The 18,114-nt window shown below is 45.3% G+C and overlaps 1 protein-coding gene across 2 annotated transcripts in view; it reads right to left on the reverse strand.

Moving 5' to 3' along the window:
• Positions 1–5,559: 5,559 nt before the first annotated feature.
• The window catches only part of tnmd (tenomodulin), a 45,056-nt gene continuing 32,501 nt past the window's right edge, over positions 5,560–18,114 (reverse strand). Inside the window, exons 4-7 of one of the 2 annotated variants that reach the window (XM_053428266.1) lie at positions 17,545–17,652; positions 11,868–12,027; positions 10,437–10,531; positions 5,560–6,264 (exon numbers count right to left, since the gene is read on the reverse strand). In XM_053428266.1, the coding sequence (XP_053284241.1) occupies positions 6,055–6,264; positions 10,437–10,531; positions 11,868–12,027; positions 17,545–17,652 (573 nt within the window). In that variant the 3' untranslated portion in view covers positions 5,560–6,054. Of the gene's footprint in view, positions 6,265–10,436; positions 10,532–11,867; positions 12,031–17,544; positions 17,653–18,114 lie in introns of both variants that reach the window. The other variant, XM_053428265.1, reaches the window with a different exon arrangement.

Consider the following 18,114-nt stretch of genomic DNA (forward strand, 5'->3'; position numbering starts at 1 on the left):
GCCTGTGGCAGGAACAGTACAGGGAGAGCTTATTTAACCATCAGGTCACCAGACTGACTGCAGCATTCCAGAGGAAAGGGGAGTCGATGACTGCAGTCTCTCGGCCACTGCAGCATTTATGCAGCATGTTCACCTGACCACCTGCAGCCGAGCTCACATTCAAACAGACGCCTTCAGTACGTGAGCGCTATCTCGATGAGTGAATGTATTTAAGGATGGGAGATGCAGCCTGCTTTTAAAATATGCATTAACAAAGAAAGACAGAAAATGTGAAATTGCAACAATATCTGGTTCTGATATTGCAGCAGTGCTCCTCTCTGCACACTAGATGGCACTGGTAGTACATGCGTCCTCCAGCAGGGCCCGAGCTTCCGTCTGCAGTGGAGAGAACTATCTCTTCAGGTCACTCATCTAAATACAGACACTCCTCGTGCATTGCTTTTCACTCTCCTCCCACCCAGAATAGCAACTCATGGATCTATAAAAGAAAGCATGATTGTTTGAAATGAAAATAAGCAGCCGGGTGTGAAGTCCCCCCTGTGTATTTTTGGTTTAGCAACAAATGAAATTAATTCACTTCGATGATATGGTCACCATTCTTCAGCCCTGGTAGGCGAAACCCTCTGAACGGTGCTGAACCCGGTATCTGCTCCGATTCGGTGTTTATCCTGTAGAGCAGTCGTTCCTCTTCTCATCAAAACCACGATAAACAAGTGCTGGAGGGGGGATTTCCCCCGACAGTGGGTAAAATGCATGTGGACGATCGTGCAGGGCTTCATCTGAAATGATATATTCTTTCACTCAGCCTAGAAGAGAGTAGATCACTCTGGCAGATTTGCTTCATATCTAATGTAGACAGTATTGAACCACTTCATCCATTGGAGGAATGCAAATAAACTTCCTTTTTATGTGGATGGATGGGTTTTTAAAAAGCCAGACATTAATAATCAAAGATGATTTGATTTTGAGCAGTTCAGGGTTTTGCATTCTCAGAAGGAAAAAAAATCTCTGACTTGGAATTTCACATTTGGGTCCTCACACTCTTTAAAAGAATCCATCAAAGATCCCTTTGAATAAACTAATCAGCTAAATATTACTTCTTCTTTTTATTGCATCACGTGAGACTGTGAATAGGGGAAACAAACCATGAACTCCGGCTGCAAACCGCGTGGATAACGGCAGCTTCTTTTATGTGCTGTAGATTCCATTCGACTTTTGTCCTCAAGGTGCTTTCAATGACCTCTGGAGATTTGTGTATTGGGTACCAAGACATGGACGTTCTTTTTAACATGCGTGTGATACAATTTGTTCTGTCACACATGTGCAGCAGCACGGACCTGTGGAGGATGATAGAGAGGCTCAATTTTAAAAAGGCATTAAGATTAATGAAGATATCCTTGGAATGAGTATGTTTGCAATACAAGCTACATTATTAACTGCTTAATGTATTAAGATTAATCATTGTTTTTACTAGCATACATTGTCTAGGTTCACCATCCTATGTATGCAAAGCTTTCCATTGCTCTATGTACCTGTATAGAGTGCAAACCTCCACCAAGGTCCAACAGTCCCCTTATGAAACCACACGTAAATTCACTAGATCTGGATATTTATTTGAATTTGAACCAAATCAGCTATTCTCTGAGAAATCAACGAATACGGTGGTAAAATGTCATTCTCACAATGTTACTATGGGATCTGTCACCTGATCTGGATCTTGACCAATATTAAATGGATTCTTCCTTGACCCATAATGCATCCTTCCAATAGGTATCGTGACAATCTGTCCTCTAGTTTTTGTGCAATCTTGCAGACACAGACCGGGCTGAAAACATAACCTCCTTTGCAGATGTAATAAAACAACCATTACTTCTTCTTCTGAAGAGATATATAATTGGTGTTGGGTCTGGGGGTTGTTAGACTGAGAGTGGTATGAAAACCCAGAACGCATCAACATAAGTACATAATTGGGTGGATAAGGGCAGGAAATAGTTATTATAAGAGCAGATATTTCATATTTGAAATTCCGTGTCTAAAAATATTATGAAGTCTGAAAAAGTAGCGGGTCGCAGGCTGCAGCCGGTCTTCACGGTGAAACGAGGACAAATATTTCATATAAATGAATCGACCTTAGTACTCGTCACAATATGATTTGGATAATTACACCTGATGGCGGCGGCACTCCACGTCCACAAGGCCGTTTTCAAAATCTGCAACATCGCACTGCGAACAGTTTGGGTAAAAAGAAACGGCCTCGCTACAACCGTCTGCTAAGGCCACGCACCTATTTATTTCACGCGCAGGCTCCAGTGGTGCTTATTCTCCCAGCAGGCACCTGGTGTAGTGGTTGTGATATTAGTCTGGAGTGAACAATCAGGACGTGAACAGCAGATCATCTTTTTCTACACAATCTCAAACAGAATCGTTTGAAAACCGCTTGACGCTAAGTTCATCTTTGTAAAGACTAAAAGTGGCGCCAGAGACATTAGAAGAGAAAGTATGCCCCCCCCCCCCAAACTAAATAATGGGGGGGATGCATTTGCTCCTTTGCTGAGGCGACTCTGACAACTACGACTCCCCCCCCCTCCCAAGGACTTAGATACACTGTTCATTTTTCACAACCATGAATCTGCTCAGCCTTCCTGTCACAGCAGAGGGAGGGGGCCTGTCGCAGGGCTGTCACTGATGGTGATCTACGACCCCCCCCCCCCCCCCCCTCTGATCACAGTCCAGTAGAATGAGGGGTTATTAAGATCAGTTATGAGGAACCTACAATCAACATTATGCAGTTATTGCTAAAGTCCATTAGCTTGTACGTACAAATAGACACCAGAGGAGCCCGGTCAACATGCCTGATCTTAAAGGGACAAATAGATCTGCAGCACATTACATTGATTTTCAAATTACTGGTAAAGGCCCTCACGTAACACTCATTTAATCTGAGGATTAGTTCCAGCAAATAGACTGGACCTCGTTGCCAATCACTGTCAAATTCCTCATCAATATCGATGTAAGAGTGAAATGATTAGATTTTGGTCACACGATGTCCACTCATCACGCTGCGGCTGCTTTCAGACACAAACACCGAGGTCCAGACCCAAAACTTTTCTGGAGAGGATGTATGTGAGAAGAAGAATGTCCGAGTCAGTTTCTCCTGAAAGTTTCCTGAACTTTTCCTGGCAGCCCCGTTATATAATATCTGAAAACATTCAAATGAGACCATGTGAGAATGCAGCTGGAAAATGTTGATAACACACAACGGACGCAAAACTGAAAAGAAAACCCCCAAAAGAATTAATGCAGAAGATGCCAACGGAGACGTCGAATTGGAAAAAGTGAGATGAGATTCAAGAGTTTTGGGGTGACTGTGTGCTCTGAACAAAGAGAACTGATTTGCTCAGTAGGATTCATACGTCAGTTCCGGCCTCTCGCATGTTCCAGAGGTAAACTTGGCATTTTTCAGACATTATCCCCGGACGTCTACTGACCGGCACAATCTCCTGCTGTGTTCTTCATATGTGAAAGCCAAACTCCTGGACTCAATATTCCGCACATCTTCTGGAATGGATGTCTGTCCTTGGAAAGGAAGCAGTATGGAGGCAGGGGGCAGGATGGAGGGAGGGCCTCGCCCAGGACCACTGATCTCCTGACCTGAAATCGTAAACTTTAGATTTTGACTTAAAATGTTTCATTTGCAGGCAGGGCTGGCTCTGTGCAAAAACAAATTTATTTATTTATTTATTTATGAAACCCAGAAAAAGGGCACCTTCTCTCCAGGAGGCACACCGGAGGATGCCCCTCTTTGAGGCCCCTCTGTGCTCGTGCCAGTGGCAGCCTCAACACCACCCAGCATCTTTCTGGGTCGACTCCGCGGTGATTTTTAATTGTGACACGACTGTGCTTTCAAAGTTTGACTTTCATGCTTAATGCTGGACTTTTTATCCCAACAGGCATGAGGAGCTCTCAGGGAACCGGCGGTAATATCTGTATCAGCCACTCCAGTCAGGGTGAGCCATCCCCTTTCAGAGCCACTCTCAGGGCTTCCACTGCAATTTACTCTCACAACTACACAAAAGAGTCCTCGGAGTCCGCAGAGACCTCGGCAGATAGACAACTAACACTTTACACTATTTCCAAATGTTTCGGTGTGCGGGAGCTCGGCATCAACAGAGCGACACGCTGACTGCATCCTTTTTAATAAACACAGGACTTTCTGATGTGAGAAATAATAAGAAATTCTACAATTCTATAAACACTGATTATCATGAACTTTTTAGAACTGCCTCCGGGGCTTTGCAGCGCACTTGTCAGTTTATTTGAGGCATGTTTGCAATTATTGCATTTGTTAACTCATGCCACTATTTTTTTTACTTGACATGTTGCTTGGGGCCGTTGGCATTATTGATTTAAAAAATAACAATATGGGCGAAGGCTGAACTCCATTTATGAGCACATCCATAAAACATTTACATACGCTAATATGTTTCACCCAAAATCTAATTCTCTGCCAAATATTATTGATATTACCGACATTATTATCACACTGAACCAACACCAGTCGTCCTCCAGGTTTACTCAGCAGGCGAGATGCTTCCTTATCACTGTACACAAAGCATTGTTATGCATTAGAGACAAGAGAGTCTCAGGTTATTAAATGTAAACAATTAAATCAATGTTTTCTTTTTTAACATACGTTTGCTAATGAGCGGGGGCGAAAACATTTGTCTTTTTCTATCTGACTCATGCGATCACATGAGTCAGATTCAAATACACACGAACACTCGGGGGCAACAAGTTTGTGTCATTGTTTCACACGACAACTGAGATGATTCATATGTAAAGTTTTAGCAGGAATGAAAATCCGGAGAGAGATAGAAACAAAAGCAGCATTTGACAGCAGCGCTCCATTTTTGTTGTTGTTGTCTTAACTTCTGAATATCTGGCTCGAATACTCTCGGGCATTTACGCGTCTCCCTATGATGACACAGCATCAGTTACACACGTCCTCCTCACCTGCTTATCTGTTAGTTACAGATATGAGTGGTTTTTTTCCCGGCGCGACAGATTGAGATGTGGTGGTAGAGACGTAAACGGTCTCGGCAGAGGAGAAACAGACTCACGAGGTAAAGCATGGAAACACAACGGAGGACAAACAACAGAGTGAGTGCATCAAAGAAGACAACTGAGGTCTGTGCACATTTAATCATACTGTACCTCCGTGTGCAGTGTAACATGAGACCAGGAACAGAGGAGAGGGAACAGAATTATAATGATGCAGGCTTGGTCAAGTATTGTTTCTTTTTTTTTATCTACTTTTTTCTTGATTTTATCTCATGTTTGACACGTTTAATATATTTTTCTCATATTTTACGAGTATAATATTATGTTTTTGTACCCGGTGTCACATTGTATCTAAGTTTTACATAATTTATAACACGATTGGAGCGTGCGGCGAGGAAGTGCCGCGTGAACTCAGCAAGTTACTGTCACAACTTTATTATTTGTGTGTATCTAGTGGTGGGTAAACAGAGGAATAGCAAGAGTAAAGAATAAAACATATCACAAAAAATGAGTTTAATGTCTTATATGAAAGCACCGCACACTATGTTTAATATATATAGTTGTGCTGTATGTACATGGTGATACACTGCAGAATATGTAGAAAACATCCTATAGAATAAAACATGAAGCACAACAGAGGGAAGACAGAGAGTCTTAGAGCAGATTGGTTCAAGGTGACGCCTTCTAAAGCAAATTACACCGATTGACCAGAATCAACCAGCGAGCAGACCAAACAGGTAGATAAGCAGAGAAGAGGAGACAGCTGTAAACAACCACAGACCTTCCCTAAAACACTTAAATTGCCTTTTAGACGCTTTAGACTGACTAATGCTCGATGGGCCCCACTTTCAGATTGGATAATAATCGTGTGCGATGGGCGGCTCTGGTCCCAGTGGTCTGGTACCTTTGTCAAAGAGGAGAAATTTGCACCTTCCAAACGACACAAACAGTTTAAAATCCCAGACGGCGCCCGCCCCCCCCCCCCCCACATCCTCAGACCCGGCCCAGCATACGGGCGATCCACCAGTTGCACGGCATGACAATCTGACAGATGACCCGCCCCCCCTGGTAGTAGTAGGGCCACTGGTTGAAGCCGCCCAGTGGCTCGTAGTAGCGGCGGCAGAAGCGGTAACCACGGCGACAGTGCTGGCAGCAGTAGCCGTTGTCGTCCAGGTGGTTCTCCAGCTCCAAGCCGACTTCTCTCTGCAGAGGACACAGGGGCAGGGGCAGGGTTACCATTTCACACATGACAAATGTCAGTCCTCCACAGGCAAGGGCAGGAAGAAGACGAGGAGGAGGAGGAGGAGGAGGAGGAGGAGGGGGAGGGGGGGGGGATTGATGAGGCTGCTCTGGCTGTGTGTCAGCACAATATACATAAAACCCAAGCAAGAAGGAAAAGATCAGAAGAGATGTCTGTGAAAATGCAAAAGCCGCGTCCTGCTCGACGACTGTGACACAGAGATTGAGATAGCGGGGAGAATGGGCGAGCGTGATTTGAGCTGGAGGAGCATAAAACATGATATAACACCCTTGACCTTTCTATTATAGCGGAGGTAGCACGACTGGCAGCCGCACAATGCCTCATCCCTGAATCCAGCATTCACTGCCTCTGCTCAGGAGCTGTATTCAGTCAAAGCAGGTCTAATGTTGTAGTTACGAGCATAATTACTCTCTCTCTTTCATCTCTGACCTCCTTCCTTGACCAGAGCCCTCGCTCGGCACCAAAAACGGCCGCCCCTCCTCCGACAGGGCATTCAAACTCCACCTCCCCACGCCCCGGCGTCCTCCCACTGACCTTGACTTTAAGTGCACGGCACATTCCTGAAGCAATTAGCAGAGTAATGATCGGCTAACAAGGATTCTTTCATTTGCTCTCGCTGGCTGCCTCTGAATTTATCGAGAGGCCAGATGAAACCTAAACGAAAGGTAAATTGGGTAGAATTAATGGCCCTCGGATTTTTCCATTGTGCCGGTTGGTTCATGCCCTCGTAGACTCACGGTGGGGGGGGGGGGGGGGGGGGGGCTGAGTGCCACGTCTTTGATCAAGAGCAACCCCCCGAAATAGGGGTTCGGAGGAGTGCCACTTAATTCGGCGGCGCGAGCGGAGGCAGCCGCTGCCCTCAGCGAGCAGTTGACCACATTTCAATCTCTTTTTAGTGAATGAATCCTCGGAGACAATCCCGCACTGTCTCGTTAAACTGCTCGGCTCCAGGAGACGACGGCCCGGTGCTGACTTCACATCCGAGAACAAACTGGCACAGTTCTCTGCCAGCGCTCACAATGACTCAGCTCCACGCAGCGGTGCAGAACAAAACACATCCACTGTGGGGAAAAGAAAATGTGTGGGAATTGTTTAAGAGGACAGGACCCGCAGGAGCACATGGCTGAGTCCCCCCTCGTCCCCTGCTACACTAGGATGGGAATTGGGGGTTTTCTTGCTTTTACTCTATAAGTCAGCTGCTTTTCTACTGCTTAGTATTTGTTTTCTGTATGTATCCACAAAACAACACATCTACCACATGCATGACAACAAGTAACCACATGCATTTGATGTTATGATGTATTGAGTAAAATTACACACTCGGGAAACATACTTGAAACACATGGGGAGGGAGGGACAGATGCTATCTGGGAGAGCCGGGGTTTGATTTATTACTATGACAAGCACAGGTAGGCTTTTAATGATTTATTGTTCCAGTCAAGTTTCAGGTCATCAGCTCCCAGGCAACAATCTGTTATGGAAACAACACGAAAGCTGTCAATGGACCGACGATAATCTTATCTGCTCCTCGCAGCCCGAACCGGGACGTCGCCGAATCTGGAGCCGCGGAAAATGAGAAAAAATTCTTTATTCAAATGACGCAGTGTTTATCGGGAACAAACAGCCAATGGGCAGCATTGTACCTTAAAGACAATTAATCAGAGCTATCCTTTTAAAACGGAGGCTCCATATTCATCACTCCGGCTCTGAGCTGCCGTCTCCAGTGGGACGCCGCGGTGATAAGAACGGTTCACCTTGGGAAATCTGAGGCAGTCACTCACAAACAAGCAGCATTAATGAAGAGCAAAAAGCCATTACCTCCTCGCTGCATCTGATTTCATCACACAGCCCGGCTCACGTGTGCACATGCAAACACGGCCGCGCACGCACAGACGCCCCCGCGCATAATGTGAGGCTCTGGATATGAATGAGTCGGCAAAGTAGAAGCCCCGCGTCAGGCGCTCAATAAGATGTAACGAATCAAAGCACGACTCCTCTAATCTCCACACTTGTTGGTGTTATTTCACACACGCTGATCACCGCTTTTCATGAGCCTGAAGCACATGCCTGCTTGTGTTATTAAATCTGGTAGCAGAGCTCATCACGTTCATTCTGGGATCCAAACTGTAGCGATAACATTTCCTACACTGCTTTGTATTCAAACAGGTTTTTTTCCTTTCTCTCTAGACACACAGGACAGTGGCTCACATGAAATGCTCTGCTTCATGTCCTGATCTCAGATTTCCATCTGGCTTCGCTGCTCTACACTGAGCAGGAATGACAATGAAATGGGACATAATTGAATAAGGAGATAGTCGTGTACTTCAGTAAACTCTGCTGCTCTACCACCGTGATAAGGAGCTTTAGCTTGAGTGTGAAGATGCCTCCGGAGGCACAAACAGCTCCTGCATTCACGGATTTGAGTCCTTCAGCTTTTAGCACCTCCGCTCTGAACGAAGTGCGACCCTGAACATTTCTCCCACAGGTTTGTGAGAATGCTTCACACGACACCAACACCTACATGCAGGCAGGAAGTCGCACTCTGTTAACATGTGTATGTGTGCGGGGGTTAACTCGTATTGGAAACCCAGCCCCGCTATATGAGTCAAGGACAGTGGCGCCATCGTGTCAGCCGTGTCACATGGTAGTTATTCAGTTTGAAATTTCCAGGGCCACCTTTGATAGACCCGGCACCCTGACATGGCAGCTGTGGCAAAGGTCAGCTTCATATATCTGTCAGCCCCTGTCACAAGGACTCGAATGATGGTGCCGCTTCGTGAGCGAGCACCATATGGAGGCGTGACTTTGAAATTCAGAATTAAGAAATGCAGATGAAGGGAGGGCGGGTTTTTAATGGGTCTACGTGTGTGTGTGTTTGTGAGTGTGTGTGTGTGTGTGTGTTTGTGAGTGTGTGTGTGTGTGTGTGTGTGTGTGTGTGTGCGTGTGCTATCAGGGAGGATGTGGGATGACAGGGAAAGTGTGAGCAGCAGCCCGTGTGTGCCGTCACATTTACATGAGCTGAGGTTTGGCTAACACGTGTGCCGTCCTACTGGCACCGGCCAGAGTTCAGACTCCCAATTACAGACTGCTGCCTGCCCTCCGCTTGGCCACAAAGGCCTTTGTTATCGCCGGACCCACAAACACCGCCTGGATGTGTGGCTGGGATGGATTGCAGCGGTATGCATTACTCAGCTGATATAGAGGCAGAGCGTTTCAAAAAGGGGGAGCCAGGTTTTTCATCCTCTGGTATGTTTTAATTGCATGGTGCACACGACGAGGGAGAGGACGGAGCAGCTGAGGGGAAATCGAGGAGTTGAGCGGGAGGTGTCTCTGAGACGGGTCTGATAAATGTCAACATTAAAGGACGTCTCATTCCTCTGCATGTCTCTCGCAGACCGGAGCCGACTCATTATCCTTGAATTTAGCGTTAGAGGCTATTCACCTGTAAGTGTCGCGTGTGTGTGTGTGTGTACGTGCTTGTGCGTGGGATGTCTGTGCAGGACGCGTTCGGTCGTGGTATCTTTACCGTGCAACTGCTCGTGTCGCTGAGGAGCACAACTCCTGCGTAAAGTGCGGCTTTATGTGATTGTCCCTCCGTCAGGGATAATTAATCACACAATACCGAGGGGTTTACACGCACGACACCAAAACACGCCACCAGGACTTTCGGCTCATTTTACAGGTTTTGATAATTAAAACCTTCTAAATAACTTGTCTGTGCTGCAGTGAGTGACCTTGAGAGCGTCTTTGTGAAGTGCGTTCTACCGCCTCAACAAAAAAAGAAAAAGGGGGGGGAAGTGAAAAAAGGCTCTAACGGCTGCTGTAAGGCACAAGTTGGTTCCTTTGAAAGGCTGGATATTCCTCTCAATTAATGGAGAGACATAAAGGGAGTCTTCAATGAACTGGCCTTACTTAAATAGATATATAGAGCAATTGCTCTGCCCTCTGGTGCACAAAGTCAGTTTTAACATCAATTAGTGAGCAATTTATATGCAGCCAGAGTTGTGGCAGAGCCGGGACTGATTGAAGTCGCTCTACTGTATCTGGTGCTGCGGGGGGGGGGGGGGGGGGGGGGGGGGGGGGGGTGACGAAGCACAGAGGGTCCTGCACTCACATAGTCGTTGACGGCAGGGTGGTCCAGGACGTCCCGGGCGAAGCGCTGGCCTGTGACCTCGGCGTCGGGCGTGTCCACATTTTCCATCTCATCGTCTGAACACAGAAGAAAGAGAAATGTTTATGGGCTTGCAACTGTTTTTTTTATTCCTCTTGTGTGATGTTAAAATGAGAAAGCTTGTAGATTCTCATTAAAGAGAAATACGCTGAATTCGCTCCAACATTCCGTCAAAGAATGAACCTGCTGCACACACATCACACAACCCAAACCTAATTAGTAAATGTAACTTATTACATTTACTCAACTACTGTAGTTAAGTAGAATTAGGTAGTTCTAATTTACTGAAGACACAGATATACCTTCACTCTTCTACATTTCAAAGAGAAATATTTTCCTTTTATTCCACTCGGTCGGTGGAGATTAACATTTCACTTTTTTGAACACGATGCAAAAATCCCCAAAATCCTCTCATTCCTCATTCCTCTCTATTTTTCAGTCCTAAGAAAAGTTTTCCTTTAAGTTTGTCGAAAAGCACCAATTCCTTATTCTCTCTTTTTTTTAAACTGGAATAACTTCTTTAAAAAACACCTACATCTCATCAGAAAACAGTTACTTAACTTCACAACCAACAGTCATGGAACAACATTAATGGAAGTTTAGCTCTGTTTTGGTCTCCTCCACAACTCCAGAGGGAAATATCAGACTTTTACATGTTCAATGCTCCAATTATGTTACAGATCTAACGCTACCTGCAGTTTGATGCTAAGCTAGGATTAGCTGAGCCTGGCATCCTGTGACAACTTAAAAATTATAATCGACCGAAGCAAAACATTGCAGACCGGTGAGATAAATAATAAAACTAAACTAAATTAATGTAATGATTCTCTGTGTGTTCATCACTATGATCCCTTTATCACATTGTTTTTATATTGTCAAATTATACATTTATGATTTTAAAAACATTAGTAACAGCTGCTTTAAAAGTGTGATTTGAGAAAAACAGACAGGATTCAGTAGCTAATTAATTTATACTATAGGAAGGTGTGTATTGTTTTGAAGTGAGAAAGATAAGATAATCATAATATAATCATAATTACTTAAAGTTAGCTCCATGTATAGTTTAAACAAATTGAGGATAATTATCTAATTGTTTATAGCCTCAAACTGCATCATGAGATGTTTCAGTACATTCTGCTGACCTGAACTTTTACTTCACACTGTGTTAGTGATGCTTTTAACTGAATGCTTTTTTCTTCACTGACCATCAGTCTCTCAACTTTCTCAACACACAGAGACAGAAACACAGGCGGGATGCTCATATGGTCGGGAAATCATGCAGCCTCGGCGGACCTGCGGCCGGCCGGTGGGGGTGCCCTCCAGCGAGGGTGTTAATAGTCTGCGTTTAGAGGCACAGGTGCCCCCTGCTCTCACCGCTCAGAGGGGAGGGATGGATCCAGTGGATGGGCAGATTCTGGCAAATCTCCCAGATCTTGGAGTCAAGGAGGAAGTCCGGGTTAACGATGGGCTCCTCTTCAAGAACCCACACATGGGAGTCCTCCACCTTCATGTCCACCACCTCGGCCTCATTCACCTGCTGGAAAACACAAACACACACAAACACACACACACACACAAACACACAAACACACACACACACACACACACACACACACACACACACACACACACACACACACACACACACACACCGCACACTGTTTTATATAGCATGTCAGAGCTTGCTAAAACGCTCGGGCCCACACAAAGCGTAGTCCTGCATTTGCACTCCGCTCCCTCGAGCCGTGCAGCATCTCCAGCCTCATCGTTTTATCTATCACCTCCCTGTCCTTCGAGAGGGTGGCAACTTCCTGACTCCTGACTCCCACTGCCCTGACTCCCTCCTCTCTCTCTCTCTCTCTCTCTCTCTTACACCCTCTCCTCAAGCCTCCGGCATGCTCGCTCTATTATACATCATTGAAATTCACAGACAGTGATGATTTGACTTTTAAATGACTTTAGAAGTGGTCTTCATTACTCTGAGTGTGGCTGCAATATCGTTTAATGTGACAGACACAATAAAGCCTTGCATTCTCCTCCCTCCCTTCCCCCCCAGTCCGTCTCCCACCCCTCCCGCCCGGCCTCCCCCTCCGCCACAATGCTTCACTTGGCAGCCAGCACTATCAGTGGGCTTAATTTGTTGATACTGTAGTTCATGAGCTGTAAAGTAAACTATTATGGCTTAATGATAGGGACTACATGTCAGTGTTGTCTAATAGAGACGTATGAAGGGGATTTTGTAATGCCCTCCCCTAACAGTGCACATATTTATTTTCTTCATGTATATGTAAATACATACACAAACCGACCGCTCTTCCCATCCCCTTGTTAATTAGCAACCCCAGAACAGAAAAACAGCTCACTTGACAAATGTTTTTACAAGGTGATTTTCTCCCAGTCTGAAGCTTAATTGCACATTAGTTAAGCTTGACGTGGAATCCTGGGGCTATAGTCGGAGCGAGCATCATTAATATTGGGTCGTGCCCCCTCCCCACTATTCACCACTGTCACTCTTGCCCGAATTAGAATTCCTCTGGTTGTTTGTCATCGAGCGGCACAGTTGTGACCTGAAAAATAATACAAGACAGACACATCCTGTCACATCCAGGATTGTGCTCGGCGCGGGAGGTGCTTAACCAAGCCTTTGACACACTTCTCAATTTTAAGAGACGGCCGGTGGACTAATGATGACTCGGAGGAGACGTTTCGGCCGGCGGCGCTGTGGCGGTGCGGCTGCTCTGGCATCGAGCCGGCGCACTCACGGGTCCCGTGGTGGCAAAAATTTAAAATCAAACTTGAGGAACACAAACAGCCACTCTCTAATTGGACCTCTTAACCACTGAAGCCAAGTGAGTCTTCTCTGGAAAGTAAATGGAGGTCACGACACGGGGTTCACAGCGTGACTTTGACTTCGCAGTTTAGAAACGACTCCAGGAACTTGTAGCAGAGCGGGCGCCTGGGGGGAAATAGTAAAGGTCAGAAATTTAGCACGGGGCAGGGATTTCTAAATGCCAGTTGACAAGCACCAAGACAACATGATTATGGTCTTCCAGTTTATACAGACTTTTGAAAGGCTTTCCCAAATTCTGCATTTGACAAATGATGTATTATTGGGACGCAAGCAACTTTTTTTTTATCAAGTATTGGACCTTGGGAACAATGGTCATTTGTTTTGTGTGGCCTGCTCGTGGTGTATGTCTGCTTTACGCCTACAGTGCACAAGTTAATTACACAGCAGTTGTGCTGGTTAATGAATTTAGCCTCTCCCGCCACCGTGTCCCCCCCGGGGGGGGGGGGGGGGGGGGGGGGCACACACTGTCTATGTGACACATTGTTTAAAGTGCTGCTATGTTTGCCACAGATCGACTAAGAGTTTCTCACGATACCCTGGAGCTTTCTTACACAGCCCGGCACCGACAGGAGTGGTGGTGGGGGGGGGGGTTATACATAGTAACAGACGGTGAATTCAAGCTAACACCCATATTCAACGTTCAGTGACGGAGCTGGTACTCGCTTCAGGGCTCTAAAACCCTGGTCACACCAGTGTTAAGAGCAGTGAAACCTCAGTCATGGCAGAAATCTATAAACCCAACAGATTCTTCAGTGGTTTTTCTATTGGGCAATTGAAATTTATGGCATCAACACATTTACATTTACTGACACTTCAGCATGTGCACAGTAGGACTCTTTGTGATCACTTAGTCTTTTCAATAAGACTGAATGCACAGAAGCACAAATCAAACCACGTCCACTTCTGCACTGATAAAGCCGAGGTTGTGCTTGACGGTCTGGTCATCGCTAACCCAACTGTGACCTCAACACTTCGGGGGGGGGGGGGGGGTTTACGTATGTCTTTGCTTTGACTAAAGGGTTGCTTAGGTTTTTCCATAGTTCAGAGACGGACCTGTTCACAGCCTCTTGCCTCCAGCTGATCCAACAGCGAGTATAAACCAGTCTTTAAGGTTAGCTTTGCTACCTCTATCAAAACACATGTGTAAACTCTGCATTGGTTGCTGGGTTGTCTATCAATATTGCTGCCAAATTTTCCCTGTAAAGTGCAGTCTACGAGTTCAATTTGGATGAACTTTGACATTTGCCTGCATTCAAATGTGTGACCAGGCCCTAAAGGCCGAGAAACTATTGTAGCTTATGTCAGAGTGAAAACAGCTTTGTAAAAAGTAGTCAATAAATAAATTGTGCAAAGACACGAAATGCAGCTAACAAACATTAACATGAGTAGCATTTTAGCAGTTAAGTCATCAGTCAGTTTACAGTATAAACGGTCACTACAATCTTTGCACAACACGAGTTCTGCAAAGTTGTGTGACTGACATAAACAAGTTTGTCAGCAGCTATAGCAACATAAATGCTCAGTTTGTTTACTTTCAGAATTGTTTCCCTGCCACTGACTCAGCTCACATCGTCATGCAGACAAACAGGAGTTAAACCGAGCTGTGTTCTTACAGGACTTTGGTGTTTTCACATCCTCTGCTGCAGCGTTGCGGCTCAGTGTCTTGTTTTTCTGTTGGCAGTCTGAGTGGGAGGTTTCTGGGTTGCTGGGTGAGCTTTGGTCATCCATATTAAGTAGCTGTTTAATGGTGCAAGCAGCTTCCATCGACAATGCCAAAGGGTGTGAGGGAGGAGGATGGCGATTTCCATGTCAGACTGGGGGAACTGGAATGAAGCTCAGGGATTACTCCCTCAGATGTTTCATAGAGGAAGGCAAATTGAAAAGGGAGGACAAAATCCTGGCAAACAATTCATGTTCGTCACCTGGTTCTCCCTCGCTGGGGCTGCATTTCCTTATCAGCTGCTTGCAGTTTTTCCACGATTTTTCCCCATTGTTTTTTTTTCACCTCGGCTCTAAAGCCTGCAGCCGCTCCTCTGAGCACTCCATCCTAAAAGCCTGTGGCTGGGTTAAGCTAGGAACCATTAACACTTGGCTCTAACCCCTGTGAGCTCCTTGTGTTTCACCACCTGAGGAGGAACCTGTGCTGATCTTGTCCAGGGTCACACGTGCGTGGATTTTCAGAGAGGACGGATCAGGGGCTGCGAGGACAGACCTTTGTGAGGTCAGGCCAAGGTCACGGTTTATTACCTCGATGCCCCCCCACCCCCCCCCCCCCCCCCTCTTCCCTGATAGTGACTGAATTTCTCTTGTGCTTTCCATTGTTTTTGTAGTGAAAATATCCTTTCAGCAGCACACAGTGGTGTACTGCCTAAGCAGGAGTAGTGCTAAAAATAATCTTCTTTTAAGAGGAGATGGAGGGGAGATGTATGGTATTTGTTTTGTATTTTGAAAACCTGAACTGAATAATTGGTTCAACATTCTTGGGAGGTGCATTTATTTGGTTTCTTGCAGAGAACTAGATGAGAAGATCATTCCCACTGTGTCATGTTTATGAACAGATGAGGTCCCTGTGCACAGATATGAGCTTGTTCATCTTCCAGGTGGCTGCGCTCAAGCAGGAACAGTATAAGTAGACATTTATCTAGGAATATCTAAATCTTTTGTGTAGTACCCTCGTAATTTAGTTTACATATTGGATTTTTGGATATGCATTTCAGCTCGGTCTTGTTTACATCATATATATTGCAATATGATCTGGGTGAAATCTTTCTTTTTTGAGGAAAAATAATATGGGGAAATCAGTAAGATAACGAAATTTCCAACTATGAGTGAACCTTGAACGTTTCAGGTCTGTTTCTTTTTCTGTGTTGGCAACGCAGGTGTCAATCAGTCAGTATCGCAATAACTTCATTAAACCCTATTTATTTATTGTGTTCAGAACCAGGAGTTTTATAAGAGTTATAACCTTTCCACATGTGTTGTCTATTATTCCTTGTTCTTCAGGAGGAGAAGGGACCAAGTTGAAACTGAGTTGCATGTTTTGGTGCCTGGTTCTCACGACTTCACCTGACAGTTATTTCAAGGTTCCCTATGTAGTTTTGGCCGCTAGGGGTTTCCCAATTAAAACAATAACAAAATACCCGGTTTGTTGACATTGATAAGCAGCGAGGAATCATGGGAGTTGTTGTCTTCACAACAAATGAAACCTTTGAATTAATATCTCTTTGAACGAGGTGCAGACTGATCTTTTAACCGGTTTCAGTCACAGTAAAGGGTCCCGGAACATTTGATATGAACCCTAAAGTCGAAGTCACTTTACCGGCCTTCGATGATTCACTTTGGAGCTGTGAATAAAGGCATTTAGGCTTCAATGTGTAGAAGAATTGAGAAACGGCCCAGACATATGGTGCTGTCTGGGCAATTAGTATCTGTAAACACGGATCAGACATTATGAAGATGAGAGGAAATAAAAAAAATAACATTGTTGTTTTTTTTTGGGTGTGAGAGTGGGCCTCGCTTGGACTGACAACTGGCTTATTCTGTTTTTAAAATGAAGCGGCGAGCCAGCCACTTCTTCCCAGCTGCAATGTGAAATGTAAATGAGTGTGCTCGCAGTAGAGACATTCGAGAGGAGGATTTTCTCTTTGAACACACGGCTCACTCAGTGAATTGCACTGTGACACTGAAAAATTGGCAATTTTGATTGATTGAATTTCTCCCATTCCTTTTGCTTAAGTTCACATGCAACTAGATGAACCCAGGGAAGGAAAATGAATCGCTCTATAGTTGGAGCCTCGTGAATTCTTACAAAGAAAACATATTTTTTTGTAATAAAAAAAAACATTTTAATGGCCTACCTCTCACTCAGACCTCTCTCGCACCCTTCCCCCTTTAGGCTATTTGGGTTGAGCCTTTGGAGGAGATGATTAAAAATTAATATTGGCTCAAGATTGACAGCAAACACTATTTGATGTGAGCCACAAAGCGGCTGTGGGTTTGTGGGTAGCTCTGACGGTTTCACAGGCACCACAAACCCAGTTTATTCTTCAGTGAGACGGGTGGGGGGTGAAAGGATAAGATGGACAGGCTGAGGATTTGTGTGGCGCTCACAGTGCTCTACTCCGGTTATCTCCCTATGCATGACAGCCCCTGTCGGACTAGAGAGGCTGGAGGTACAGACGGCGGAGGGAGGAGGCGTACCAGCAACTCTGTGTCCTCAGCTTCCACCTCTGCCACCGTGGGTAGTTTCCTAGTTTGGGTCCTGATGTAGCACCTCTGATGTTCGGCAAAGCGGATCCCAGTGATTCCCTTTGAAAAAAGAAAAAGAAATGAAGGGTTGCTCAGAAATTCAGATGTATGTATCATTCATCAGTTTTGTCTGATGTGAGTATCCCATAAGCTCTGAGGCGATCGTTTTAAAACGCTCCGCTTTTTGCTCATAATCAAAGCTCTTAAAAAGTCAGAAATTAAAACCTAATGAGTGAGGTGTGGTTTGATCTTTTCCTTTTGCGTGGTATATAAAATTGATGACTCCTTGGCCCTCACAACGCAGGACTTGCTTTTAGCCTGAATGGAGGTAAAAAGTGTGTTTCATGGTGGCTGAATAATACTGAATAGTGGGATATATATCGCACAGCAGGGCCAAGTGACATTGTTGAGAATGAAGTGTTTTCTACAGAGAGTGCCCCCATTGAATTAGCCAGTCATAGGTCCCTGTCACTCTCTTAATCTGCGCAGTCAAGTGTGGAGTCACTCTCTTCAGCTCCACTG

Source organism: Pleuronectes platessa, chromosome 8, assembly GCF_947347685.1.
Source record: "Pleuronectes platessa chromosome 8, fPlePla1.1, whole genome shotgun sequence".
In the NCBI taxonomy this organism is placed as follows: domain Eukaryota; kingdom Metazoa; phylum Chordata; class Actinopteri; order Pleuronectiformes; family Pleuronectidae; genus Pleuronectes; species Pleuronectes platessa.